Source organism: Solenopsis invicta, chromosome 3, assembly GCF_016802725.1.
Source record: "Solenopsis invicta isolate M01_SB chromosome 3, UNIL_Sinv_3.0, whole genome shotgun sequence".
In the NCBI taxonomy this organism is placed as follows: domain Eukaryota; kingdom Metazoa; phylum Arthropoda; class Insecta; order Hymenoptera; family Formicidae; genus Solenopsis; species Solenopsis invicta.
In genome coordinates this window covers 17,631,569-17,657,533 of record NC_052666.1, presented here as the reverse complement: position 1 = coordinate 17,657,533, position 25,965 = coordinate 17,631,569, and the positions used below count along the sequence as shown (strand labels likewise).

General features: G+C 34.0%; 5 protein-coding genes across 13 annotated transcripts in view; 3 read left to right on the top strand and 2 right to left on the bottom strand.

The window, feature by feature from the left end:
- LOC105197594 (trehalase) overlaps window positions 1-4,928 on the top strand; it is a 52,490-nt gene extending 47,562 nt beyond the window's left edge. For all 8 annotated transcript variants that reach the window (XM_011164056.3, XM_011164063.3, XM_026140914.2 and 5 more), the window contains one exon: window positions 597-4,928. In XM_011164056.3, the coding sequence (XP_011162358.1) occupies window positions 597-735 (139 nt within the window). In that variant the 3' untranslated portion in view covers window positions 736-4,928. The remainder of the gene's footprint in view (window positions 1-596) is intronic.
- Window positions 4,929-5,308: 380 nt separating this feature from the next.
- Window positions 5,309-14,104, bottom strand: LOC105197576 (leucine-rich repeats and immunoglobulin-like domains protein 3). Of its 2 annotated transcripts, none has more exons than XM_011164047.3 (14): window positions 13,538-14,104; window positions 11,517-11,588; window positions 11,294-11,437; window positions 11,038-11,175; window positions 10,815-10,955; window positions 10,427-10,714; window positions 10,182-10,325; window positions 9,863-10,101; window positions 9,618-9,764; window positions 9,183-9,497; window positions 8,783-9,064; window positions 8,414-8,689; window positions 8,035-8,322; window positions 5,309-7,896 (listed from the first exon to the last, which is right to left on the bottom strand). In XM_011164047.3, the coding sequence occupies exons 1-14, from the start codon at window positions 13,873-13,875 to the stop codon at window positions 7,781-7,783; spliced, it is 2,928 nt and encodes a 975-aa protein (XP_011162349.2). In that variant the 5' UTR covers window positions 13,876-14,104; the 3' UTR covers window positions 5,309-7,780. The 2 variants fall into 2 exon arrangements, with proteins under 2 accessions (XP_011162349.2, XP_011162327.2); XM_011164025.3 differs by having other exon boundaries at window positions 5,309-7,899; window positions 13,538-14,095.
- Window positions 14,105-14,527: 423 nt separating this feature from the next.
- LOC105197647 (protein FAM98B) lies at window positions 14,528-18,822 on the top strand. Its single transcript, XM_039447332.1, has 5 exons — window positions 14,528-14,877; window positions 15,103-15,469; window positions 16,353-16,643; window positions 16,730-17,028; window positions 17,662-18,822. The coding sequence occupies exons 1-5, from the start codon at window positions 14,840-14,842 to the stop codon at window positions 18,227-18,229; spliced, it is 1,563 nt and encodes a 520-aa protein (XP_039303266.1). The 5' UTR covers window positions 14,528-14,839; the 3' UTR covers window positions 18,230-18,822.
- Window positions 18,823-19,164: 342 nt separating this feature from the next.
- Window positions 19,165-20,637, top strand: LOC105207503 (ribonuclease H2 subunit C). Its single transcript, XM_011177004.3, has 3 exons — window positions 19,165-19,458; window positions 19,688-19,920; window positions 20,002-20,637. Exons 1-3 carry the CDS (start codon window positions 19,311-19,313, stop codon window positions 20,020-20,022), a joined length of 402 nt encoding a protein of 133 aa, XP_011175306.1. The 5' UTR covers window positions 19,165-19,310; the 3' UTR covers window positions 20,023-20,637.
- LOC105197571 (transmembrane channel-like protein 7) lies at window positions 20,122-25,501 on the bottom strand. Its single transcript, XM_039447331.1, has 5 exons — window positions 25,109-25,501; window positions 24,941-24,994; window positions 24,592-24,794; window positions 23,877-24,118; window positions 20,122-23,805 (listed from the first exon to the last, which is right to left on the bottom strand). Exons 3-5 carry the CDS (start codon window positions 24,767-24,769, stop codon window positions 21,916-21,918), a joined length of 2,310 nt encoding a protein of 769 aa, XP_039303265.1. The 5' UTR covers window positions 24,770-24,794; window positions 24,941-24,994; window positions 25,109-25,501; the 3' UTR covers window positions 20,122-21,915.
- Between the last annotated feature and the right edge of the window lie 464 nt (window positions 25,502-25,965).

The following is a 25,965-nucleotide window of genomic DNA, read 5'->3' as shown; positions in this document are numbered from 1 at the left end:
TGAATGAAACATGGGAATTTACTTAAACTTATGAGAACTTGTTAGAAAGCGAAATCTTGTGCTAGGAACACAACTGAGATTTTTAACGTCTTGGAGATGGAAGTCGAATTTTTTTTTTGTACTTTGAATAAATTGTACGTTTTTTTTGCTTGAAAACCTAGAGAGAGGTTTCAGTGCCTCGCAAGAAAATTATAGAATTACATAACTCTCTGATAATACTAGCCTGACAATTGTATAGTGATATTTAGAAGAATTTAACTGCGCATGCCAATTTTACAAAGAAAACGTAGTTATATTTTCAATACGTGTATAATTACAGTTATAGATTATAACTAATAATATATAGATAATAATTAAAATCTGATCACAGAATTATACAAAAAAAAACAACGCACGATGAACGATAATTAAAGACCATTATTCAATATCATACTATTTCTCCGTAATTAGAAATAAATGAGTTTATCGAATATTTTATTTATTAATTATAATAAGTTTGGTAAATGAATTTCCATCGCAGCTTTATTTAATCCATATATTTTTTTGTAGGAAATTAATCGACATGTAGATATCTTCATTAGTTTCTTCTTTTGCAGGATGGTTATGTACAAGAGGCGGCATTATTACGCGCCCGGTCCGTCGACGGTAAATAAGAGGAATATACTGTCGAGTGGTAGCGACCTGTACCGGAAGCGAATCGCGTACACCGAGTTGAAGGACATGAACAATGATTGATGATCACTCATTATTTAGACCGAATATCGATTTGTTACATGGCTAGTGAAAGCAAAAGTACGCGCACCTATGTAGGAGAAAAAGAAGAAGAAGAAGAAGAAGAATAGCTGACAGGAAGCACTAAGATGAAGTCGGAACGATGAAGAAATCGTTCCTAAACGCCGGTACAGACAAATATACTCGCAAGAGGAGAAAAACTGCTGCGCAGAATATTAAACGCAGATGGAGGAGTATCTATAATACTAGCGAAAGAATGATGCGTTCGAGGATGGAATGGCATGACACCACTTCAGCAAGGTCTTCCAGCTTGCGAAACCGAACAGCGACAGGATTGACGATCGTGCAGGATTCCGGAGCCATACGACCTGAGAGTTTGCTTGATTCTGGTTCTGTTTGGCTCTGAAGAAGAGAAATGAAAAGTGGAGATAAGGAAGAAGCAGGAATAGATTTATATATAGTGTAAAAATTAGGATAAAATGAGAGTGTGCGTATTTGTATGTGTGCGTTGTGTAGACGTTATTAAACGATGTACTCCAGCAATAGCTGGACTTAGTCTCAATGAAATATTAGACAAAAGAGTGTATAATGGAGTGTATAAGAGTTTTGTAAATTATTTATTGAAGATAGAAGGTACAATCGTGCAGGAGCTCACACGTCTTTTAGAGCAAGATTCATTTAAAGGAAGACAAGACTTGTGAACACGTTATTGGTCTCGATGACTGGGTGTTTTCCGGGCTAATTTTAAGAGTAACTTTAAGGATAATTTTTCACGAATGTGAAGCTGATATACTAAACGACCATTAAAGCATAAAGCTAAACTTTACGGTGCCATCCAAAAGAATAACTGTATGTACGAAAATTAATTCTGCACAAATACATAAACCCAAGTAACTTTTTTTTCGCAGCGTGAGAAAGTGCGTGTGTTTTTACGAGTATCAGAGTTATGACTCATAAGAGCTGATTTTATAATGAGGAATTTTATAACGGATCGATTGATAAAAAAAACAGTGGTAAAAACGAAGACCGATGGACTCTGCTATTTACGGATAACTGATGCTTGCGTGTAAGTCTGTGAGAATGCATACAGTTTATAGAATGCTACGTTACGTATAGCAGGAAATCACAAAATTATAAGTATAAATAAGTATGTATAATGAGTGTATGTATATATAATTATTATATATATAATATTTATATATATATTATATATATGAAATTATATAATTATATATATAATTAGATAAATGTAGATAGTGAATAATTGACGATGCTACAGATAAATTATTGAGAATGTTGTATTTTTGCTGATATTTTTATACGTGAGCGAACACGTTTATCTCGCATTACTAGCGATCGATCCACGAGGGCGTTCGTTGGTCAAAAACCCATGCGTCGTGCACGACAATCATATATTTATATCTTTAGTCATCCGCGATTGGAAAGACTTCGCGTCGTGTAAAAGGTCAAAAGTTCCTTTGCCAATCTTATGACAGAGCTTTCACGCGCTCAATTAGTTTTATTTGCTAGCTGTAGCAACCAACGTAACTCCATGATTTCTCGTGGTATTTATTATATTTCGTTTAACATAAAGTAATTTTGCTAAGTAGAATTATTCTAGGATCGTTAAAAGAGTCTAGAAATGTACATTTTGCTGCGTCTGTGGGTAATTTTGCTCTCTCGTTACGGTATTGTTAAGCGAACGCGATGATTCAAAATGATAATTTTCACACGACGGTAGGGCGTTTCTCGATGACGTCGCAGATATTGCGGTTTCAAATGTACAGATGAGTATTAGATGATGAATACAAATCTTGTTTCTGCGTCACTGTGTGATACGAAAGTACCTGGTGTTTTCTTGCGACGTGTTCGAGAAAGCCTCTGACAAATTGTACGGGACTTCTCAATTGCGAATGTCTCACAGATTACGACCTAAGTTAATTGTACATAATTATATCGTAGGTAGGGAGAAAAACATGTGGGAGGATATTTGATTATAATGTCTCGTGTAGTAGTCGTAAGAAAATTTCGACCTATTGAGAAATATACATCTCTTCCGCTTCTTTTATGTATTCTTTTTACATTATTTAGAAATTACGTCAAGGAATAATTAATTGTATTATTTATATATAAATAGATTTATATATAAATAGATAGAGCCCGTTAGATTCTTCAGATTATGAATTGCCGTACACGACGCATTTCACTGAGCGCCCGGGGCAAACAAAACGGACAATTAAACGAAGGTGCAGTCGATTTAATTGCCGCTGATAGAGCGATCTTTCGAAAAAAAATATCGCCGATCTCGTTATATCATAAATAGAATGTTTGGCGCCGCGCTTGCTACGATCCTTGCTCTTGTTGCCGTCTGTTTATTTTTAGACTATTGCGGTCGCATGGATCACGCAGCACATAGTGCCAAGAGACAAATCGGCGAATGTAGGATGAATAATATTACGTAAGCAAATTAATCGTCGAAAATACTCTAAATCGTTCAGCCGCAAAATCTAGGTTTTAATTTATTATTGATACACATCCTTATATATAGTCTATCCGAACGTATCGAAATCTCTTGATCTCGAACGGATCTTCGTTTAAATAGCAATGACAATGAAAAAAAAAAAAAAGTAATTAGAGAAAGACATTATGGAACATTAGAGTGTATTGTTTTTTATCACAAATATATTTGCTCTGTAAATAGTTCCTTTCTGTCTTTTTCGGATATATAATTAGAACTCTTACTATTCTAATCCCGCAGTCTTTTGCATCAAATTGTTTTACAACTGATTTTAATCTATTTCGCATTTGTATATAGTTAAACAATATTAGAAGAGACTTCGGTGTGAGATGTTATCGAATTGTATCTAAAAAATTTATTGCAACACGTTACATTTACGTCGTTAGAAGCAAAGTTATTTGATGCAATGGAATGCATATTTTGAATTGCCAATTTGTGATTACGACCAATTTATCTGCGCGGAAAGAGAGAGAGAGAAAGAGAGCGACTGTTTTGGAATTTCGACTTACGGCCTCGTGCAAGCAAGAATGTCTGAGAGACTAAATTCGACGATACTTCATGCACTATTATCCCTTCCTGTGTATCTCTTGGGTGAAAGCTGAAACGCCGTAGAAACGCGGTTGCATGTTATAAAGTTTTACACGGATATCGATTAGATGTAAGCGAGAAGGTCGATTTGTTAAATTTTGTACGACAGTAATTTTGTGAATCGCGCGCATCCGATGTTCGTTGTAACGAGGATCGAATTGCAAATAAACGATATCTCGAAACTGGAGATATGCTACCTCAGAGGAAGCGTTCCTATATTTCAATATAGGTACGTACATACATACGTGCGGCGAAATTCGCATCACGAGAGAAAATGTAATCGACGGACTGGATTTATCTTCTCATCGTGATAGGTAAAGCTATTGAAGGCCTTTTCTTCATATAGATTTATTCTTATTCATAATTATATAATCGGCATTAAGATGCAAATATTCTGTTATAATTAATGAATAATGAATGTTATTCATTAACAATAGCAGAATTAGCAAAAAATGTGTGAAAACGAATTGGGTTTTTGAAGACATGTGGTATAAATGTGGTATAAATACAAATGACACTATATATACATACACATATATATATATATATATATATATATATATATATATATATATATATATATATATATATATATATATATATATTTATAACAATTTTCACACATTTGCTTTACAATAAATACTAGTTTTCAAGAAAATTATTTGAGAGCATTAATCTTTTACGCTCCTCCACATAAAAAAAAAATTAAATTGTATATATACATTACGTATATATAGAGAATTAAACAATTTTTAATTATATGTTAATATTTTAAAGAATAAATTTAGAGTACGTGTGTATACTATTTCCTGTTATAATACTTGATAAAATTTTAAAGTATTGAATAATTCTTCTCTTACTCTTTTTTAATCTTCCGCTAATCAAGCAATTTTATAAAAATATATTATTAAATTAAAAACTAAACATTACATGTTACATGAAGAGAATGCGAATTTCAGCCGTGCGATAAACACAAGCGATTAACAAATCTCGAAATTAAGGATTGTAGAACATATGTATATTATATACCTATAAATGTACATTTGAATAATTGTGATACTTGGAAATAAGTAGGTACGTTTTTGCTGTATTACGTTTGTTGCATTCGGTTATCCCTTACCTTTTCTATTTCAAGGATAAACTCTTTGATCATTAAAAAAACTAACTGATAATAACTGAAGAATAACTTATTGAGTACTCTGAGTGAAGATTCTATCTGCAACTCTTTGCATTTATCTCAGTAAACGAAAAGAAAAAAATTATAGATATTTTTTTCTTTTTTTTTAAATATATAAGTACGTTCATATATGTATATACATTCATTCAGTGCTTTTATTAGCTTTTTCAATGATAAAATTATTGATATAATTGTGTTTTTCTCTCTTATTAACAGACACGAGGATATTTTATTGTAAGGTAAGTGATGTGTTGAAGCTTTAATATACTTCGGATAAATAATAACGCACAAAATACATTGTAGATGATTATTTGTATTTGTACACAATACTATATAACAACAAGGGAAATACTGAACGAGAAACAGATGCCATATTTGGTGTATCACACGGGCACAAGCCAAGAAACCATGTCGCAATAGAGCATCTCTCTCTCTCTCTCTCTCTCTCTCTCTCTCTCTCTCTCTCTGTTGACTATATAATTTAATACTCGTTACTAGTAAGGAGAAAAAAAACTCTACACAGACTATGTTAATGAAACATATATGTCCTCGGTTTTTCTTCTGTCTACTCAAAAACCGTTCTCGCGGTATTGTTTAAACATATACATTACAAATTACGCAAATAAGTGGAATATTACGCACTATTTTACTTTATACAATACTTGAATTTTATTTGTAATGAGCACATCATACTCTGCGCATATCGGACATGCGTAAATAAGGAGTAATAACTCGTGGAAGAAATCACGCGAGTTTTACAGTTAAGTAGTAGTAGTAATGGTAGTGGTAGTAGTAGTAATAGTAATAGTAATAATAGTAGTAGTAGTAGTAGTAGTACTGGCTCTTCGTCTTGTGCGAATTTCATACAATTTTCAATTTTTCTTTTGCAATATAAGTCATAGAAAAATATATAGATATTATGTATATCGCGAAAGTTTTCTCCCAATAATATCCGCTTGGTACGCTAAAAAGGCATTTGTTTAAATTTTTACTTTCATAATAATCACTTGTGCATTATCGCAACTTCGAACTTTTTTATTAGACAACATTTTCGTTTGCTTTTTCTTTCTCTACTTAAAAAAAAAAAAACATTTTCAAAAAAATTTCTTTTGCTTATAAATTTATGAAGTGTATGTGTGTATATATGTCGAATTAGTCGAAACATTCATAAGTAAAAACTGTTACAAATACACTATAAAAAAGCTATTAATATTATTAAATTTACTATATAATTTTATCTCATAACGACGCATAAATATATTCAAATATTTTAGACCGAGTGAGGAAGTAAAATAAAATAAAACACTGCAACAAGTTCAATAAAAAAAATGAATGTTTTTACATTATTTAAAGAGCCTTCGGTCTAATATTCAAATGTTTCATAATCATATAGATTCGCATCATCAGTATGCAAACATAGATATCACGAGGGAAAACAAATAAATTTTTATACCTTTCGTAATATATTGAAGAACCTCGAGATCTCCAATAAATACTACTCAAACCCTGAAAAACAATTATAACATAACAGTACGTGGAAGGTTATCCGTAAAGTCTCATGTCATATGCGTTTCAACTTAGTTTATATTAATACTAACGAAAATGCCTACGAAAGCTAAAGATCCTACATATCTGGAACACAATGTATCTATTAGTAGTGAGCAACATTTTGATCTGTAAACGAATTAAATTAATCCAGAATATAGCGGTTTGGTGTCACGCGCGACTGCAAAGTAAGCGGGAAAACAAAGTACACCTAAAATCAACGCTTTGGTGCATAAATATACATCCACCCATTAGCAGTTGCGTTTTTTCAGAATAAAATGACAGTTTTTATTCTCATATTTCTTTCACTGCATATCCATAAATAGCCGCCTACGCAAATATCTCTAGAATAAATATCTATCACAAAGGCTGGTCTAATATATGTGGCTTTTATACTTTATAGCAATGTCCTCGCGCGCGTCGCAATGGCCATGTTCAGGACAGATACAATGCTTGTACGATGATCTAGTAAATATTTCCTGAATACATGCTATGTTATCAGTAAATACACGTGTAGATAATTTGCAAGTAAGACTCTTTGATACGTTTTGCAAGTACTTGCAAAGCAATTGAGCAGAATTTTCGCAAATTTCAAATTTATACGTTTTATCTCAAATTTATAATTTAAGCATTTATATAATATATATGTACATTTTATCTTTATTAAGATAAAATAAAATAGAAAAAATAAGGATGTAATAAAATATATAACAGATTTTCGTTTCCGTGTATGGTGCATGAAAATTGTGGAAGGAATGTACGAGCATTGCATTTTCCAGAAACGCCGAATGACACGCGCTATAATAATACTAGTTTTATAATATCTTAGTCTAACTATTTACATTTCATATCGCCCGATGTTCCTACATTCAACTGAACAAGAGTCGTGTCGATAATAAATACGATGACGATGACATGTTCGCTATCGTCCTTATGTTGTACTTGTGCCGTGACTCGCTGATCCATTCTTACACGTATTAATAACGAATACTCCATTGTACATTGGACTGTGTGGATCAACGTCCACTATAGGTCACTTTTTAGACAGTGGAATCGGTTAAGTCCTTGCTCCTCATAATACTACAACTCGTTAATGTACACGACGTGCAGAATATTTATATCCTGATTTAATGATTAAAGATTAGTCGCGTTCACGAATACTCACACAACAGAAACGCTACACTCATTAACTCCACTTACACCCTGACTCGGTTTTCTTTTTAGACCGCGCTATCGGCGTTTTCATGTCGTTCATGGTTCGTGTAACGCAAGAGAGGATCGTTCACATTTATAGTTCCCATTTCTTCCTCATTATTGGCAGAACTCGTCACGACCTCTTCTAATGAAACAAGAACATGATGTTATTCGCGACAATTAATAAAAGATATTAATGTTAAATATAAAATCATACCAGAGAAAACTGCGGTTTTATAATGAAAATATAAAATTTTTTTACGATGTAAAAATCGTTTACCGGGTAAGCATAATTGTAGCTGATCGTTGCTGGGATTAGTGCTGTCTCCGGTCCCACTGTCTTTACTGTGCTGCGAACTCGTATCCAGGTACAGCTGCGTTTGTGCCTCCGGCACAGTCACTATAACGGTTGTCGTCGGTTGCACGACTGTGTCCTGCGTCGGATTTAATTGACGTCTGGTTTTGTAAATCACAAGCACCCAGACCACGGAAGTAATGACGGCGCAACATACCACAGTTATTATTATTAGGCCCAATATTTCGGATTCATTTAATGTAGAAGCCGGAGCTAAATATCAAATAAAAAAAAGACACAATAATAGACGAAAAGAAATCTTTCATAAAAATCCTTCGATCGTATTATTAGCAATTATAATTACCCGGCTTGACCGTGAGATGCGATGCGCCAACGACGCTGCCGAGCGAATTACTCATCTCGCATTCGTAACTGCCCTCGTCACTAACGATCGTGTTGACGATGATCAAAAGTTGATCTTCCGCAGTGAAGAAATGACGTTCCGTTGCTTGTAGCGGACTACCATTTTTTCGCCACGATAATTTCGGACGTGGCGAGCCACTGGCCATACATTCGAGCACGATTGAGCCGCCTACCATTATTTCTTTGTTCTCCATCGGTTTTACGAAGGACGGTGTTTCTAAAAAGGAAGCACATTATAAGTACATACATATAAGAATAATTTTTACATTTGGAGCTTTCGACAAAAACGATAGAAAATTATTATTATTACCTAGTATGGTAAGGGTAGCGTTTGCAACGATCAGACCAGCCAAATTTTGCGCAGTGCACGAATAAACTCCACTGTCGGCCATTTTCACATTTATTATGAATAGCACATCGTCCGTCGGCATCATGTGCATTCGTCTTTCCCTCGCAGCTGGAAAATCATTTCCACCGTCTTTCTGCCAGGCTATTTGCGGGGATGGTTGTCCTTCGGCAGAGCATTCCAAACGGGCAGTACTTCCAGCATTCACTCGTATATCATGCGGTATTTTGGAGAACGATGGATAAACTGTAAGCAGAAAAATATGTAAAGACTAACATCTTTGTCTCAAAAATAAGTTGTGTTATTTAATAAAACGTATATACTTCAGTGGCATAATTAAGGACAGTGAACATGTTTAACTTACCTAACACGCTTAATCTGGCTTTGGCCGAGTATGTAGTTCCATAGGTATTCGTCACCATACACTGATATTTCCCTGCATCAGCATGGGTAACGTTAGTAAGGTATAAAACGGAAGTCGCCTCGGTTACTCCGCTCTCTGAAGAATTAAGATTGGTCTGCAAATTCGCGTCGTCTAACTCCACATTGTCATGCTTCCAGGTAAAATGGAGCGGTGCGTTAGCTGTACTGGTTGCACGACAAACCAGTCTGACGTTGTCACCTTTGATACTCATTTGAGCCACGGGTTCTTCAATGATTCGTGGTTTTGGATACTCATCTGTGAACACAGCAAAGAAAATATTTTATTAAGGATGCAAAACAACTACATGTAAAATACAGATTATTAAATTAAATGTAAATTTAAATATATAAAATATTTAATTACAGTAATACTAACCACAAGTAAAATTTGCATGATGTAACTGAGTCAACGACATGCCCTGCAACCAATGCGGATAGCCGCAGTGTAGTTCAGCTTCGCTATAGGGATGTTCTCGTAACCACATGCTTAACCATTGAAGTCCACAGTCACAAACCAACGCTCCTACGTGTAAAAAAAGATAATTAATAAAAAGCAAAAATAAAATACAATTGTGCTCCGCACTTGTATAGTTGATATATAATATAGAATTTTGAACTTACCAGTATTCATCTTAAGTTTGCTCAGACTAGACATTGAAAGAAACGCATTTTCCTGAATGGACGTAACATTGTTCCCTACTAAGTCGACCTCGACAACACGACTCAGACCGGTAAAAGCGTTTTGATTTATGGATTTTATTCTATTGTGCGCTAAGCCCAGTTTCCACAACTGACCGAGTGGAGAAAACGCGCCGCTAATATCCTCTACCATATAGGATATCTTGTTCGAATTGAGTTCCCTTTAAAATAAAGCAGCACGTTTGTAACACAATGATACATAGCAAATTTATATATTGAGTAATATTTATAATAAACATACAGAATACGAAGATTTGTTGTAAAATTAAACGCTCCATCAGAGACGTATGCGATTTGATTATGATCCAGCTTCAGTTTCTCCAGCTTCGTAAGATATTCGAACGAACTCTGATTTATAGATGTTAGTTCATTATGTGACAAGTCACTAAAATTAGAATAAAAATTTATAATCACACGACTTCAATTAATTATAATAATAAAAAAAGTAAATAAATTATCTCGTAAAGCTAGAAAAATATTACTAACAGCTCTACTATTTCTCTGCACATATCCCATGCTTGTGGTTCAATCCTTGAAATCCGATTATGTGACAAAGTCAGCTTTTGTAAATTTTCTAATCCGAACAAGCCTCCCTTCTTTATTGTGGTCAACATATTAAAGTCGAGTTGCAGTAGCTGTAAATTTTTAAGTGGCCAGAAAGCTCCATCATCTAATGTATCAATTCTGTTTCGTTTTAAATACAATTCCTTTAAACTCTTCAAACTTTTCAGACTCAACCCATGTATTTGTTGTAAATTATTTCTATTCACCTCTCTATAATGTTATCATACATTTTAGATAATACAATGAAAAAATTGCTTTCTTCATGCAATATTTATATGTATAAATATTATAAATATATACAAACGCTTACAATATTCGCAATTTTCCCAGGTTCATGAAAAGATCTTTCAGTTGTGTCAAATTGTTTTTGTTTAAACGAAGTTCCTCTAGTAAAGTTAAATTATCCAAACTTCCATTCTCAATAATTCTTATATGATTCGTATTTAGATTCCTTCAAATTAAAAAAATGTTAGATAATAAAGAATTATGACGTATAATGTAGTAAGTCTTTAAAATAAAAGTGAAATACACACAAATGTGTAAGTCGATTAGGAGCAAGGAAAGAACCCCTTTGAAGGACACTTATTTTATTTCCACTGAGATCCAGGTATTGAAGCTGTTGTAAAGTAAACAATGCAATCCCATTTATGCTTGTAATTAAATTATGGGATCTGTAAAAAATTAATAGTTGGTAATTAACTGTGTAAATATTTTATTATTAAATTATTAATTAACTTTGTTTTAGAATATGTAAAAAAAATTTTTTAGTTTTACATTTTAAGTACTTACAGTGTAAGATGAGTAATATTCCTAACAAATACAAGGTCTGGCACTTGTGTCAAGTGATTTTTATTCACTTTAAGTTCGCGTAATTGTGCAACGTCTGACAAGGCAATGGTAAAATTATCTCCAAGTTTATTAGCGCTTACATCTCTGAAATTATAGATAAATATGCATATAAACATTTTTTAGGTGTTAACTGATAAAAACAAACAGATGTTACAATTCTTACAATTTTTTGAGTTTTGTTAAATGAAGCAGTGAATCAAATTCCAAGTTAGCAATATTGTTATCCTTTAATTCTCTGAAAAATAAATTTAATTAATTAATTAAAAGATAATATAAAAACTACTGTTGTTTTTATATTTCTTACAAGATAATGTATAATATTAATTAATGCACATTATAGTATACAATCCAAGCAGGAAAAAGAACATTTTTATTCTGAAATTAACTTTAATTAATATTAAATATTAAAATAATTATTATTGAATAAAGTTATATAATGTTAAAAAGATGTAACTTATTTACATAAAAAAATTTTGTACAATTTGATCAAAAAAAAGTATATTTTCATTATTCAATAATAATTTTAATAGTTAAGTTGAGAGAAAAAAATATTGAGTAGAAATTAATATCTTCAAATCAAGAATTAGAGTTGTTTAACACTATTATTATTAAAACAATTATATTGTGCTCTTTAGATGAGAGAAAAATATTTCAATATTATAATATTGGAATAAATATATTATTTTGTTAAAATTTAAGACTATGAAATTCATTAAAGATTAAATTATATATAAGCAAGATTATTTCATATATAGAAATATATAATTTCTTGTTTATATGTAAAACAATTATTAAATAGAATATTAAATTAGTTTCAATTTATATATATAATATTTGATACATTATTTCTTTTGTGTAAACTTGAACTATTTACTAAATTATAGAATATTATAGGTACAGATAAAAAAATGATTTTATAAGTCTTTATAGAGAAGATCTTTCTTTTTATTTAGAAGAACCTTTTGTACAAAGCAAGAATGTTGTAGCTAACTATACATCTTAATACCTTAAATAGCATAGACATGAATCTTCCCTACTTAGATCTTGCTATCCTTGACTCTGAGCATTGGAGAACTTAACAGTCAGTCATCACATCACACATAGCACCCTATATGGGTACAGAAACCTGGCCAGTGTATTTGTAGAGCCAGTTCCATCAATCTGACCATTTAGTACAGTGAAGGGACAAGCGACCCACATGCAGCCATAACAAGCAATATTACTCCCCCCAATTTGACTTCCAAACAATATAGTGTAATAACAGTTATCATCCAATAAATAATAAATTGCTGCATAATAGCCGGCTGCTTCTGAACTTTTATTTGTGATACAAACAAGTAAATTATTAAACTACCATGTTTTGCAATTACATTACAACTGTCTTAGAAATTGTTACAAATTGTAAAAATTATATTTATACTTAATGTCTTTTAATATTATTTTAACAAATTACTAATCAATACTGTTTAATTAATAAATTATAAATAAATGATTAATTAGATTTTCTCAAACAATAAATTATCATTTAGGGTGGAGAAGGGAGGGTAAGAGAGAGGATAAAAAAATTAGTGTGTAAAATATAAATATATTCAAGAATTCATTTTTCTGTTTTTTTTTCTATTCGTTTATCCATTCATGTAACATTGCAGATTTGACTGCCTCGCTTGTCTTCATACTTTTTGGCTTAAGAAACATTACCTTTCTTTATATAAAAACTATGTACATTTTTTATGCGCACAATATAAATATTGTTTCCTCATCCTTAAACTCTTTATCTTGAAAGGACAAAAATAAATTGCAAAAATCTCTGATAGCCAATTGTAAAATACACATATCAGCGATTATTCTATTTTTGTTATAAAGTTCTTCTATCTTATCTAGTGTTAGCTCATATTACACAGGCCAGGTTTTATAATCCTCCACGATATGTAGGATCATTCTTAAAACTCTTTTGACGTGTATAACAAAGCGTTTGTCATACACCTTCCTGAGGACAACGAAAATGGAATGCACTTGTGTGCAGCTTCAAAACATTAGGTTTCTTGTGAAACATAACTGACTACACAGGGGGAATTCGAGACGCCGCTTGCCGTGCACAAAGGCAGTATCACTAATCCTACCAACGCCACTTTTACCGTTGGTATTTAACCGTTGTTATTTGGCAGGACATGGTGTTTAACTCACAGGGTCTCGGTCCACGGTGGCAGTCCGCTGGGTGCCTCGATCAGCTGCAGCTCGCTGCAGGCGACCAGGTTGCCGAGGCAAGAGCATTCGACCGGACAACGGTCTGTATTGTCGCTGGACTCGACATAGGTCGGCGACACGCTCAGCGCGAACGAGCACGCGAGTACCAGGAGGAACGCGGCGCTCCATCTCCGTCGCGCAAGGCGATGATGCTTCTCCGAGCACCACGGCATCGCGCACAACACGCACACGCACAGGCACGCGTCGCACACGCGCGCACACCACCGCGTACCAGAGAGTCCGCCGCTCGGCTTACACGGCCGCGCGACTACGTTCATCGCTGCTGCGCTGCATCATCGTCGTCGCCGTGGCGTCGCAGGACGAATTCGACGTGCCCAGCGGCCGGGCGAGTCACCATAACACCACCGAGGAGCGATGTACCCGCGTCGTTATCGATTCAAAACAAACTCCCTCGGCTTCACCCTCAGAAGCACTACGACCTACGCACCATGATGACGCCTACGGGACGACTGCAACTGCACGCGCGAACGAGGCGCCATCTGGTGAACCGCACGTAATGGCCGACACGACGCGATCTTATGGCGATAAAAAAAATACGCGCTAACCAATTGATTTATCGCTCTTATCTACTTTAAAACTCTTATATTTTTTTTTCTTGTAAAATATAAAATACTGTTATGCTAAATATTGCATCATAATTATATATTATTTATATTTAAAAACTTTTCTTGCACTGTTTTCTATAGCTTTTAAGTTATTCAAAATTATATATTAAGAAAATATATTTCAGCAAGTGATAATATATTATAACAAAGTTGCAAATAAATTTTTTAAAAAGAAACAGCATAGGAAAAGGTACAATTGAAACTTACTTAACAATTAGCTATATATAACAATTACAATTAATACTTATATTATGTTAAATATAAAGTAAAAATATTATATTTGAAACAATGATATAGCGCTACTTTATAGACACACATTCAAGAAATAATTAAAAAACGTGCGCTAGGACGCCATTACAATTAGTTGGCGCTAGTTTCGATCTCCTCGCCTACAACATGTGAGTTCGCCTTTATCAGCCTTATTGTGCTTATTGTGCAATTTTATCTGTGTCACACGATTGAGACACAGACGAAGCAGCCGGTGCCGGTTCCGTGCATTGATACATCGTCGTCGAGGAACTAAGTCGAGGAACTTTGTCTCTGCACTAAGTAAATATCTGCACGATATACGCTTATTACACTTCTTGCCTCGTGGTATCCGAAATCTCTGGGAGAAATGGAGGACAAGCTGCTGCAGATGCTAGAAGATGTTGGGTGAGTAGTTAAAAGTTGTATCAGAGAATTCAACGTTTCAAATCGTGAAACTCCAAAATCTGGAAAGTTGATTAATTAGCAGGAGACTATTATATCATAAATGATTTTTGTGAAAAAGAATTTGAAGCCTAGATGTATGAGATAATATCTTTCTATTGCAACAAGATCTGTATCTTTTATTGAAGTTTTTTTGCTGGAATAACATACATTGTAATGACTTTACAGATATAAAGGTCCAATGCTGGATTCCAACAAACTGTCCGAGGCTTTAAAACTTGGTGCAAAATCGCCGGATTTCACTAGTCTTGTAAGCTGGTTTTCTGAGCAACTAGCAACATTTGTGGACACGGATGAGACTGTTCATGCTACGGCAAGTGCGGATGATGCCAGTTCTTTCCTTTTAGAGTTAAGCTTCTTCCTTAAAGAAATAGGATGCATGAATTCAAAACTGATGACTGGACATATGAATGAAAGACTAGCTAATGAATCTGAAAGATCTATCCTAATAGAGTTTTTAGCAGCAGAACTTATGGCTTGCAAATTATTGGAGGCAAAATGTCCTAAAGAGGAGAAACAGATGGAAGTCACCATTGTAAGTAATTTTAAATAAAATATTCTTACATATTTTCACAGATATAGATTAACTTTCAACTTAACTCATTTTTTATGTTTTTCTAATTCTAAAAAAAGATAAGAGTCTGTATTCTCAACTCACATTTGTATCAATAAATATATGTAATAAAAATGAATAAATTAAACTGAAATTAAAGTTAATCTACATTGGTAAAAATGGATTAATAGTCTTAACTGACATTATTAAAAAATTTTCATTAAAGTAATAAATATGTATATTGTCATTTTATAACACATTATTTTGTATTCATATAGAATGAAAGTGAATCACTTTTGCAAAATAAAAGTACGCACCAAAACAAAGTCTGCTCTGGTAAATTTTATGAGAAAATCGATCAAAAAGTTAAAAATTCATTTATTTTCGACTCGTGGATCTGTGAACCAAGATTAATTTTTGTTATTTACTGACGTTCTGTAGCTCGTATGTATAAAATGAGACCAGGGCGGACTTCAGAAAACTCTAACAAACAACACTGACTGTGTATCGTTTCAGTCAATAACCTAACAAAAAAGTTTAATAGGTGAACAGCTGTACGTGTCCAAATTTCGCTTAGCGTACGTAAACGATGGCAAGAAGAGCAGTGGCTGTAGTTAATAGGTCTTTTCGCAGATGGCGAAATAATCGAAAAACAAAGACAGATCTATGCGTTGGACAAAGAGCGATAGCCTGGTCTCCCTCGAAAAATAATCTGCAATGCCGACGTCGAGGAAGTTCTGAAATTAAAGAATCTACATTGGTAAAAATGGATTAATAGTCTTAACTGACATTATTAAAAAATTTTCATTAAAGTAATAAATATGTATATTGTCATTTTATAACACATTATTTTGTATTCATATAGAATGAAAGTGACACTGCAAGGCACTTGAAAAATATGCTGGTCACACTTAAGTTTCAAAAGCCACCAGACAATATTTCACCTGAATTATTGTTTTCAAGACTGGAAACTAAACTATCAGAGGTTCTAAAGACTGTACCATCGTATCATCTAGATAAACCGCTCATAAACGTCGAGCTCTCTGCTAAACAGTGGGAACAGCTAGGTAAATTGCAGGAAGAAATGCATAAGGAATACACTATTCGCCGTGAGATGTTGCTCAAACGCCTTGACGTTACAATTCAATCGTTTTTGGTGAGAAAACAAATGCTTTTGAAAATACTTCTTTATATACATATAGGTCTGTGTATTTTGATTATTTACAACTATGCAATTTACAGTGGTCTGACAGGGTAAAATCACAGGAGACTGAAATAAACACTAGATACAACGAGAGAAGAAAGACTTTGAAAAACGAACCGAATGTGGCGCTGGCCGATTTACTAGCAGCTAGAGACGATCTAGCGGTGATCGAGAAGACAAGTAACGCAAGTGTACGCAAGAACACACGAAGTAAAATTAACAGTGTTATTATCGGAGCGGTGCCAGACAGAGGTGGTAGACCATATGAGCAAGAGCCACCTCCACCAGAGATGCCTCCATGGCAGAAGGATAGAGTTCAAGGACCTCCGTCATTCCAGTAAGTTAATAAAATGGTAGAAAAAAGAAGTACCATTTTCAATCACAACAGATCTGAATAATGCTTTTAATCCATTTTTAATATGTTTTCAATTTTGTAAATTGTACACTAATACGAGTCAGATTAAAAATGCAAACTAAAGTTAGAAATAACATCACAAATTGAATTTATCATCAGTTTTATAATTTTATATAATACATTTTTTAAAGTGTTTTAAGTTTGCTTATAGCATCATTATTATAATTGATGATTAATTTTATTTGTGATATCACTTCTAGCTTTAGTTTACAATTGTGTTTCAAGTCTGACATACCGTATTAGTGCACAATTTACAGACCTGAAGAATATATTTAAAAATTGATATAGAAATATTATTTAATACCAAGATTTACTGTAACCAAAAATGACATTTCTTTTATTCACAAATCTATATGTAATATATTAGATTGAGGAAAAAGAAATCCATTATTTATGTATATACGTATATACATAAATAATGGATTTCTTTTTCCTCAACCTAATATATTATATGTGTATGTGTATATATATATATATATATATATATATATATATATATATATATATATATATATATTATACAAAGTATACAAGATATACTTCTTTCTCTCTCAGGGGTGGAAGAGGAGGAGGAGGTGGAGGCGGACGAGGTGGAGGCGGACGTGGTGGAGGCGGACGTGGTGGCGGTGGTGGAGATAGAGGACGCGGAGGCGGCAGAGGCGGAGGCGGAGGCGGAGGAGGCGGCGGTGGTTATCGAGATCATAAAGATGCGAGTAATAATTTTGGCCAAAACTTGGACAGTCAGCTATCTCAATATTCTGGACATGGGCATAGAGAGTGTTATCCGGATCATAGAGACGCAGGAGGATATCAGAGAGGCGGTAGTGGTGGCGGCGGCGGAGGAGGAGGCTATCGCGGAGATTCCGGCGGGAATTATAGTCAAAACTACAATCAGAATTACAGTCAAAGTTACAGTCAAAATTATCAACAGCCACAGTATTCCGGCCAGAGAGACTCATACGGAGGTGACAATCGAGGCGGAAACTATTATCAGGACAGGCGGGAAAGTGGGGGAAGGGGAGGCAGAGTTCAAGGAGGATGGAATCAACAGGGTGCCAATAATTCCAGTACAAATAGTTATCAACGTGGCGGCTACAATAGGGGCAGAGGCAGACAATACTGAAGATGTTACTTTATACTTTTAATGCTAATAAAAGTTTCTCACGAAGAGACGATGAGTGTTAGAATATTAAAATAATTACAGTGATTACAATCACTATCACTTACGCTTATACTATACTCACATGTAACTTTGGTCTCAAAATATCTGAGTTCAGAATATTTATGATAAAGATACTGAATTATGTTGTTTTTACATCACAGCTGTAACTAACAATTCGAAATTGTAATATTTACGTAAGATAGAATTATTATTTATCTCTTTCGAATGAGGAGTGTCACTCTTGTAATGATAGTTTTTAATCTCACTGTTATATTATTTAGGCGTGTGTATATTGAATTATGTTTTCTATACAAATTGAATCTAATAAAGACGCAATAATTATGTAAATACATACTTATTCGTCTGTCGGAAGTAGCGGAGTGAAATTAATTTATTATAACACTAGGAAGATTGTAAATCAAGTCTTAAATTTTGTATTGGCTCGCGCATTATATGTATTAAAATATATTAAATGAGCAACACTGTGTGCTTGTGTAAGCGTAATATAAGATTATCAATATACAAAAAATTTTCCTTACATGAGAAAACCAAAATATTTTTAATATCCCTTTTAATAAATTTTTTATTTTTCAGCAAATTATATAAATAAGTCGAGTAACAAGTAATGCAATAGTCTTATTTTTTTTTAAACACTCAAATCCCTTTATCTGATAATTTTTAAAGATATTTTGAAGACAATTTTTTGCAATACATATAGCAAAGAAAACAATTCAAATTAATATTGTAATGTATTAGTACCTAATTAATATTTAATTATAAATCACATAAAATACATAAATATAAATAATATATATTTAATACAATTATGTAAAATATAAGTCATAAATATTAATAAAATAAATATCACTAGCAATAAAGTAAGATGGCCGTAAAGGTTTTGACCATCTTTTTTTTCCCCTCTTTGCGATGGCGCTAAGTCACGACATGCTATTATTGGTTAGTTTATATGTGCATATCATACCGAATAAAAGTTCAGCAAAATTTTTCGCTGGAACATTACTTTGCTCCGTATTAAATTAACATGGTCACACGATTGCACGTTAACGATAAAGATCTAGTTGACCGGGACGAGACCGAATTGCATTTTATGCCATGTAAAATTCACGGGGACGAAGCCGCAAATGTTTCCTCTTATTTCAAGCCTTACATTCGTATGGTAGATGAAGGATGTGAGTAGAAGGTATTTTCTTAGTATCGCATGGATTTATTATAGACCACGTCGAAAGCGCGTGGACTTGTAAAACTAGTTAATAAGAAATAAAACTAATATATTGTTTTTGTCATCATTCTGTTTAATTTATAATTTATCTAGCATGTAAAATAAATATAACTGACAAGCGAGTCCAAAGATCAAAGAAGGCTTTCAATAATATTAATTTGTCATTTGATTGTTTAAAGATTACGATTGTTCTTTTCGTGGCTACTCGCTTCAGGGGAAGAAGGTAACTGTACCTGCAGGATACAAAGGTATGATGTTTATGGAGAACAAAAAGACAAACAATGAAAGCAAAGAGAGGAATTTGTATTGTATGGGAACCTTCTCGCAGTTTACATACTGGAACTATGATAGGATACCATCTAAGAATGATACTCTTGTGGCTGCATTAGATTGGATCGACATAGCTAAAGCAGTGAGTTTCTATACACCTGAGTTATAAAACATTAGTTATCATTAATGTGTTATTTTAATAAGTTTTTATAATGATTTTCAGTTACATTCATCAGAAATATAGGCGATTCTAGGAATAAACTATTTCAACAGAAAGATACGTTCTTGTTCAAATATTACATTTTTATACTTTGATAGAAGAGAGATAATAAAGACACATTTTGTACAACAGATTTATTTTTACAGCATCATAGTTGGATGGTTACACCACAAATACCCATATAATCTATGACAATGAGCATAAGAATTCTATGATTAATTATAAGATGCGTAATGAGACTGGGTGGTGGTAATATTATAGCCTAATTAGCAGTGACATTCAAAGAAACACGCAGTTACCTGTTTAGATATTTGTGGACTTGTTTCGTTTAATATGATAGTACAATTCGTTCTGCATAATAAATGTACTCTGCAGACTTCTTAGGGGACGTAAATCTGTTTTACATAGGATTATATGTTTTATATGATTTCATATTCCATTTTACATTAAATGCATTTTTTATATAGTGCCGTCGATAGAGCTTATAATATCTATCATAATTTAAGGAAGGATGTATCCGAGCAGTCATACATGCTATCTTAAGCAACTCCTAAACGCTCAATATTGTTGATCATCTAGGGTGAGCTATTTTAGTTATACAAATGTAAGATTTACAAAATAAATTTTTTCATTACGCAGTATATGTGCATTGAGTTATTTAGGCCAAAGAATCTGATTGATTTGCGATAGCGTGTATCGTGTGTGCTTTCACGGAATTGACTTCTAAACATGCATTAAAATATGGAAAACATTTTCATTTCCGTGTTGTATAGAGTTAATGATAATGTATGAAGATGTGCGTATCTTAAGAGAAGTACAATAAAAGAATTTGTTCGCAATATCTCGTGTTAATGCTATATGTTATGCTATATATATTAAATAAAAATAAATGAAATAAATTATTACAATTTCAACCTGAATTATCTTTGGCGTTATATAACAATACTGAGGTATATGAGATTTCTACAATTAAAATTCTGAATGTATAGATATCATATATATATATATATATATATATATATATATATATATATATATATATATATATATATATATATATGGAATTACAAAAATTCTTGTATTCGTTCGTTTCCTATATCCTAAATTATTAAAGCCTCGAGATAACGAAATAATATAATAAAATATCTCTGATTTTTTCCGACATTACTATATGACTAGTAAAATAATTTCTCATAGGTTCTAGAAAACCTATATATGGAGTAATATTACAGAGTTCTACGATGAGAAGCGTGTTAGCTTATAATATATATCATTCCTGACAAAGAGATTACGTTTAAATAGATTTTCTTTAATGTTACATGTATGTAGGATCTATATGATTTATAGATATCTGTAAAATTATACAGAATTAATGAAAACTGAAATAAATTCGCGATTTTCCTTATAATTTGTAATACTTGCACAATGTCATGTTTCTTTTTTTTTCCTTTGTACCATGCTCTCAGATGTGCATTTTCATATCCAAGAGATTGAGTTTCCTACAATGTGAGATATGTCCCGTTTAAATGCAAGTTTTAGAAACTTATCTAAAAATTCTCGGAAACTAACGTTTGTGGCAGTGATTATAGTACGTCCAAATCTAAAATAAGTAATCAGTTTGTATAAAATTTATGAAAATCAGTCTATGTAAAATACTGACAATATGTAAGAGCTTTCTCTTTGTTCCTCAATAACTTCTATCCAATTCGATAAAATATCAAAATGTATTGTATAAGTGCCACTTGTGTATATAAAGAAGACAAAGTCGACAGTCTTACGTTTCACAAGTAAAACCTATAAAAATCTCGAGCAAGCGATGCATTCGAAACCGACGTTCACCGATTCACGGTTACGCGGTAAAAATGTTCGCACTAAATTTGTACATCCATAAGAATACCAAATCAATTTTTATACTATTTATACATGTTGAAACGTGCCTAACTCATTGGTCTGTTCCTGATGAAATTTATTCTGATCTTGTTGCTGCTTAATGAAAGCGCTGAGCCTGTTCAGTAAGAACTGTTTATCGTGGCCTTCCAATACCAATTGGTTCTTCAGCACCGTCACCATATGCTTGTTTGCCAGCCACATTACGTAATAGTAATAGAGAAGCAAAGAGAGAATAACGAACGCCGGTATACCAAAGCCAGCGGTACCCAGGAAGGACACAGCTGACTGCAGCCAATTGGGGAACTGCGAGAACGTCATGGTCAGTAACGACCACACAGACTCCAGCCCTCGAAACGGCCCACAGGATTTTGACGGCATGATTTCCGCAATGGAGTAGCCGACCGGTATCATCGCCAGAATAAAGCATAACAATAGATTGAACATGAACATGCAATTTAATCTGCTGGCACGGTAAATCTTGTTCGACGGTGTGCTGACGTAAAGGCAAATAAATCTCTTCAAGTGAAACAACATGGACGTTCCGAGCACGGCAAACAAGGGCATTAGCGGGAAAAAGAAACAACCGAGCCAGCAAATCGTTTGCAAGTAGAAGATATCCAGCACATGCTTGGGCAAATCGAACTCTTGCTCACCGACGAAGCGCAAAACCTTGTTCTCGGTATAACGCGCGATTAGCGAGCGTGGGAAATTGATGAAGAGCGTCATCAACACTTGCATGGTCACATCAACAAAGTGAAGTTTGAAGAACTGAAAACCCACAAACGATTCCCAGCAAAGTAGCTGTTTTTTCTCTCTGTAGGTGCACTGGTCAGGCGGAACTTTGTTCCCGATGAGATTGTACAAGGACGTTAATAGAACGGCGAGGGAAGCGAATCTGAAAAACATGGTTCTGTATAGCGTCACTTCAACGACGTACGATGGATTGTAATGTTCTAGAGCGACCAAATAGCGAAACAGAAATGGCACCGTTACGTTAAGTCCGATGATACATATGTACGGAAGGAATTCGTAGAACAGAATGAATAAATCGTAACTGTGCTCGTGCGTTGACAGATAAGTGAATGAGAGATCATTAATATAATAAACGAATAAGCCGCAACCGCCTAATATCGTTAATATTATAAGATTAACGAACAGACGCATGAAGAACAATTTCGTCTCCTCTTCGGTCGTGCGGTTTCGCCGCTCCTCTTCTAATCTTTCCGACTCGAGAAACGCTTTCATCTCGTTATATAGTGCTTTATGCTTTATGGAGGCGGATCTTTCATTATTAATACAGTAATCCCAGCCACCAAATATCAAATTGCAGTATCGATAAAACTGACCCTCGCCCTCTACGACCCTCTCTCTGAAACCTTTCGCTGCTGATCGTACAATCGCCACCAGACTAACTATGAAAACGCTAATGATAGCGCAGATATAGGACAGCGGCAAATTGTAATATAAATTGCCATTCTCATAGATCTTGTGCGTGTATGAACCGTAGAACATCAGAAGGCAATCTAATGCTCCTCCATCTTGCATGATTTTAGATATATTTCTGCCTAGGTATATATCGACGGTGTTGTTCCTATACAACTCGGAACAACAAGCCACACTAGCGGCATCACTAGATGAGCACGTTTCGTCCTCTGGTACCTTCAGCACTATTGCTGGCAATATTATTAGCAGGAATACAATCGCGAACAAAAGCAGATTCAGATATAGCAACCATTTGATAAATAAGAAATACGCTACTACGCCCATCCCAAAATTTCCGCCAATCTTCTTGAGACAGACGTTCCACAGCTCCATCTTTTGGTAAGCTTCTTTCATCCTGATGCGAAATTGTTGCCAAGCTTTCCTGCGCTGCCATTTTAGCTGTTCAAAACCTTGGAGTCTTAGCTTCGTGGCACTCTAAAATATATAAATAAAAATTATTACAAGTCACATTAACTTATCGCTAAGATGTGCACTTTTCAAAATACCTGTAGCTGGTTCTTCAGTTGTATTTTTTGAGACATGCATACGGGCATAGCCTTGATTTGCATGATTTCCTCCCAAGTGCGCTCCTCGTTGGACAAGTTTTCCGATAGATCTGGTAACATTGATACAGTCACATCGTGTACATTGGTCGACATACGCCTTGAGGTCGTGGTACCGCGAGATCTAGTACTTGTGCGTCTCCTCAATGTAGTCTTTGTATCATTGCGAATTCGTTTTGCTGTGGCTGTGTCAAAAATAAATACACAGAAAAAACATTAGTACCAGATTAAAACTATATATTCTGTCAACAATTATAGCAAGAAATTATTCTTGCTATAGAATTTAAATTTCTTTTTAAAAATTTTGATAATCTTAAATTTTAACACAAAATATATTTTTTTATTACAATATTATAATTGTCATCTAACCAGTAAATATAATTTTACTAGAATTACTTAAAGTTAAAAATTTAAAGTTATTTTTAATATTTTTTTCTCTCAACTCATAGAAATTATTATTGAATAATAAAAATATTTTTCTTGATAAAACTATAGAAAATTTCGTCATTTAAGCAAGTTATGTTTGTTTAATGCTATATAATCTCATTTTAATATATTACATTTCAAAAATAAAGATGCTCTCAAAATGAAAATGTTCTTGTTTTCTGTGTAGAGAAATTTGTTCTATGATTTGCTTCTTAAAGCAAAGTAAACCTACCAACGCGAGACTTCTTGCTAGGAAGCAAAGTCGCTATGTGCGAGGGATCTCTCTGCAGCGCCTGTTGCAGATCAGCTTCTATGGCCACTGGATAGCTCTCCTGATAGAATTCGGCACCAGCCTCCTCCCATCCATGGCCTCGATCGGTTCCTCTTTTCTTCCTCTCTCCACCCGACATTTTCAGGATACAATTTCTACCTGATCTTATTCAAACAAGTCAGCCACACGTGCCAAAATCACGATCTTATCTAAACGTCTAATTCCGTGCAAACAATTTGTATGGTTTGATGCATGACTTCAGTAATTAGTCAATCTGTTCTCCATAATTTCTGGTTAAACTTTTACATACCATTTGACAATAGCTATAGGCAGTATTGCTCTGACAATGATAGTAGCGTGACAACTGTAAAAAAAACATAATTATTGACGCGTGAATCATTCCTTGAAAGACATACTATAAGATATAGTGATATTAGGGTATACATATATATATGTATATATGTATATACATACATACCCAAGATGAACAGGTCAAACGAGATATCTGTCGCAACCCCGTGAAGCAGGATATTCACCGATCGATACTAATAGTCAGCCCAAATAACAATTTATCTCCGACCGTCAAAGGCTGAGATCCCGACTGGTAGATCGGCTGCACTGTCTCGATGTCGCGAGATATATGTAAATGTCGCACGTCGTCGAAGCCTCGCAAAACAACCCGCGATCAACGTGGCCAATGACACCGCGTACGACACTCTGATTCTACCAAAACCGCAACGGACGAGAGTAGTTCACGAGCAGGGCTCATCCACGCGGCCCCGCACATCGACATCCTGCTGTTTGTCTCATATGTCAACGGAGCAGACGGCTAATAATAACGGAGTCGTCGAGAGGCTCGTCGAACTCGCAAGTCTCTAGATGGCGTCGCGGATTCGGCGGCATTTTTGAAGAAAAAGTATGTACAAAAATGTTTATACTTCTTTACTAGGGAGAGATTCTGGATTCCGTCTTCGGATTTATCAGATTTTTTTATTTTAAAACAGCTGTTCTGCTAAGAAATTCTTCTCTTGTGCTGTTCTATCAATATAAATTTGCCACATGAATACGAGAAAAAAAAATAGATATGATTTAAATCATTCTGAGCTTTGCTGTTCTTTTTGCATCAAATCGTTCCCGTTTTGTTGAATTACTGGAGACAGACAGTAAAAAAAAAAGAAGAAAAAGTCTTCTCTCTTTTTAATTAAATATAAAACATCTGCAGGATGATAAACTACGTCGCGACCTTCGAGGAGTCCGTTTAGGGCCGCTTACAAGTTCGCTTAGTTTGGCATAATTGGCGAAATTAAAGTAATAAATTTATAAGTCCCACATTTA

Excerpts from the sequence above, each read along its gene's own strand:
- LOC105197576 (XM_011164025.3), bottom strand. The coding sequence starts at position 13,875 with ATGAACGTAGTCGCGCGGCCGTGTAAGCCGAGCGGCGGACTCTCTGGT. Across the intron at positions 11,438-11,516 it reads TTAACAAAACTCAAAAAATT|AGATGTAAGCGCTAATAAAC; the intron begins GTAAGAATTGTA and ends CTATAATTTCAG. Across the intron at positions 7,900-8,034 it reads GCTACAATTATGCTTACCCG|AAGAGGTCGTGACGAGTTCT; the intron begins GTAAACGATTTT and ends TTGTTTCATTAG.
- LOC105197647 (XM_039447332.1), top strand. The coding sequence starts at position 14,840 with ATGGAGGACAAGCTGCTGCAGATGCTAGAAGATGTTGG. Across the intron at positions 15,470-16,352 it reads AACAGATGGAAGTCACCATT|AATGAAAGTGACACTGCAAG; the intron begins GTAAGTAATTTT and ends GTATTCATATAG. Across the intron at positions 17,029-17,661 it reads CAAGGACCTCCGTCATTCCA|GGGTGGAAGAGGAGGAGGAG; the intron begins GTAAGTTAATAA and ends TTTCTCTCTCAG.
- LOC105207503 (XM_011177004.3), top strand. The coding sequence starts at position 19,311 with ATGGTCACACGATTGCACGTTAACGATAAAGATCTAGTTGACCGGGAC. Across the intron at positions 19,459-19,687 it reads TCGTATGGTAGATGAAGGAT|ATTACGATTGTTCTTTTCGT; the intron begins GTGAGTAGAAGG and ends GATTGTTTAAAG. Across the intron at positions 19,921-20,001 it reads GGATCGACATAGCTAAAGCA|TTACATTCATCAGAAATATA; the intron begins GTGAGTTTCTAT and ends AATGATTTTCAG.
- LOC105197571 (XM_039447331.1), bottom strand. The coding sequence starts at position 24,769 with ATGTCGGGTGGAGAGAGGAAGAAAAGAGGAACCGATCGAGGCCATGGA. Across the intron at positions 24,119-24,591 it reads TAGCAAGAAGTCTCGCGTTG|CCACAGCAAAACGAATTCGC; the intron begins GTAGGTTTACTT and ends TTTTTGACACAG. Across the intron at positions 23,806-23,876 it reads AACTGAAGAACCAGCTACAG|AGTGCCACGAAGCTAAGACT; the intron begins GTATTTTGAAAA and ends TATATATTTTAG.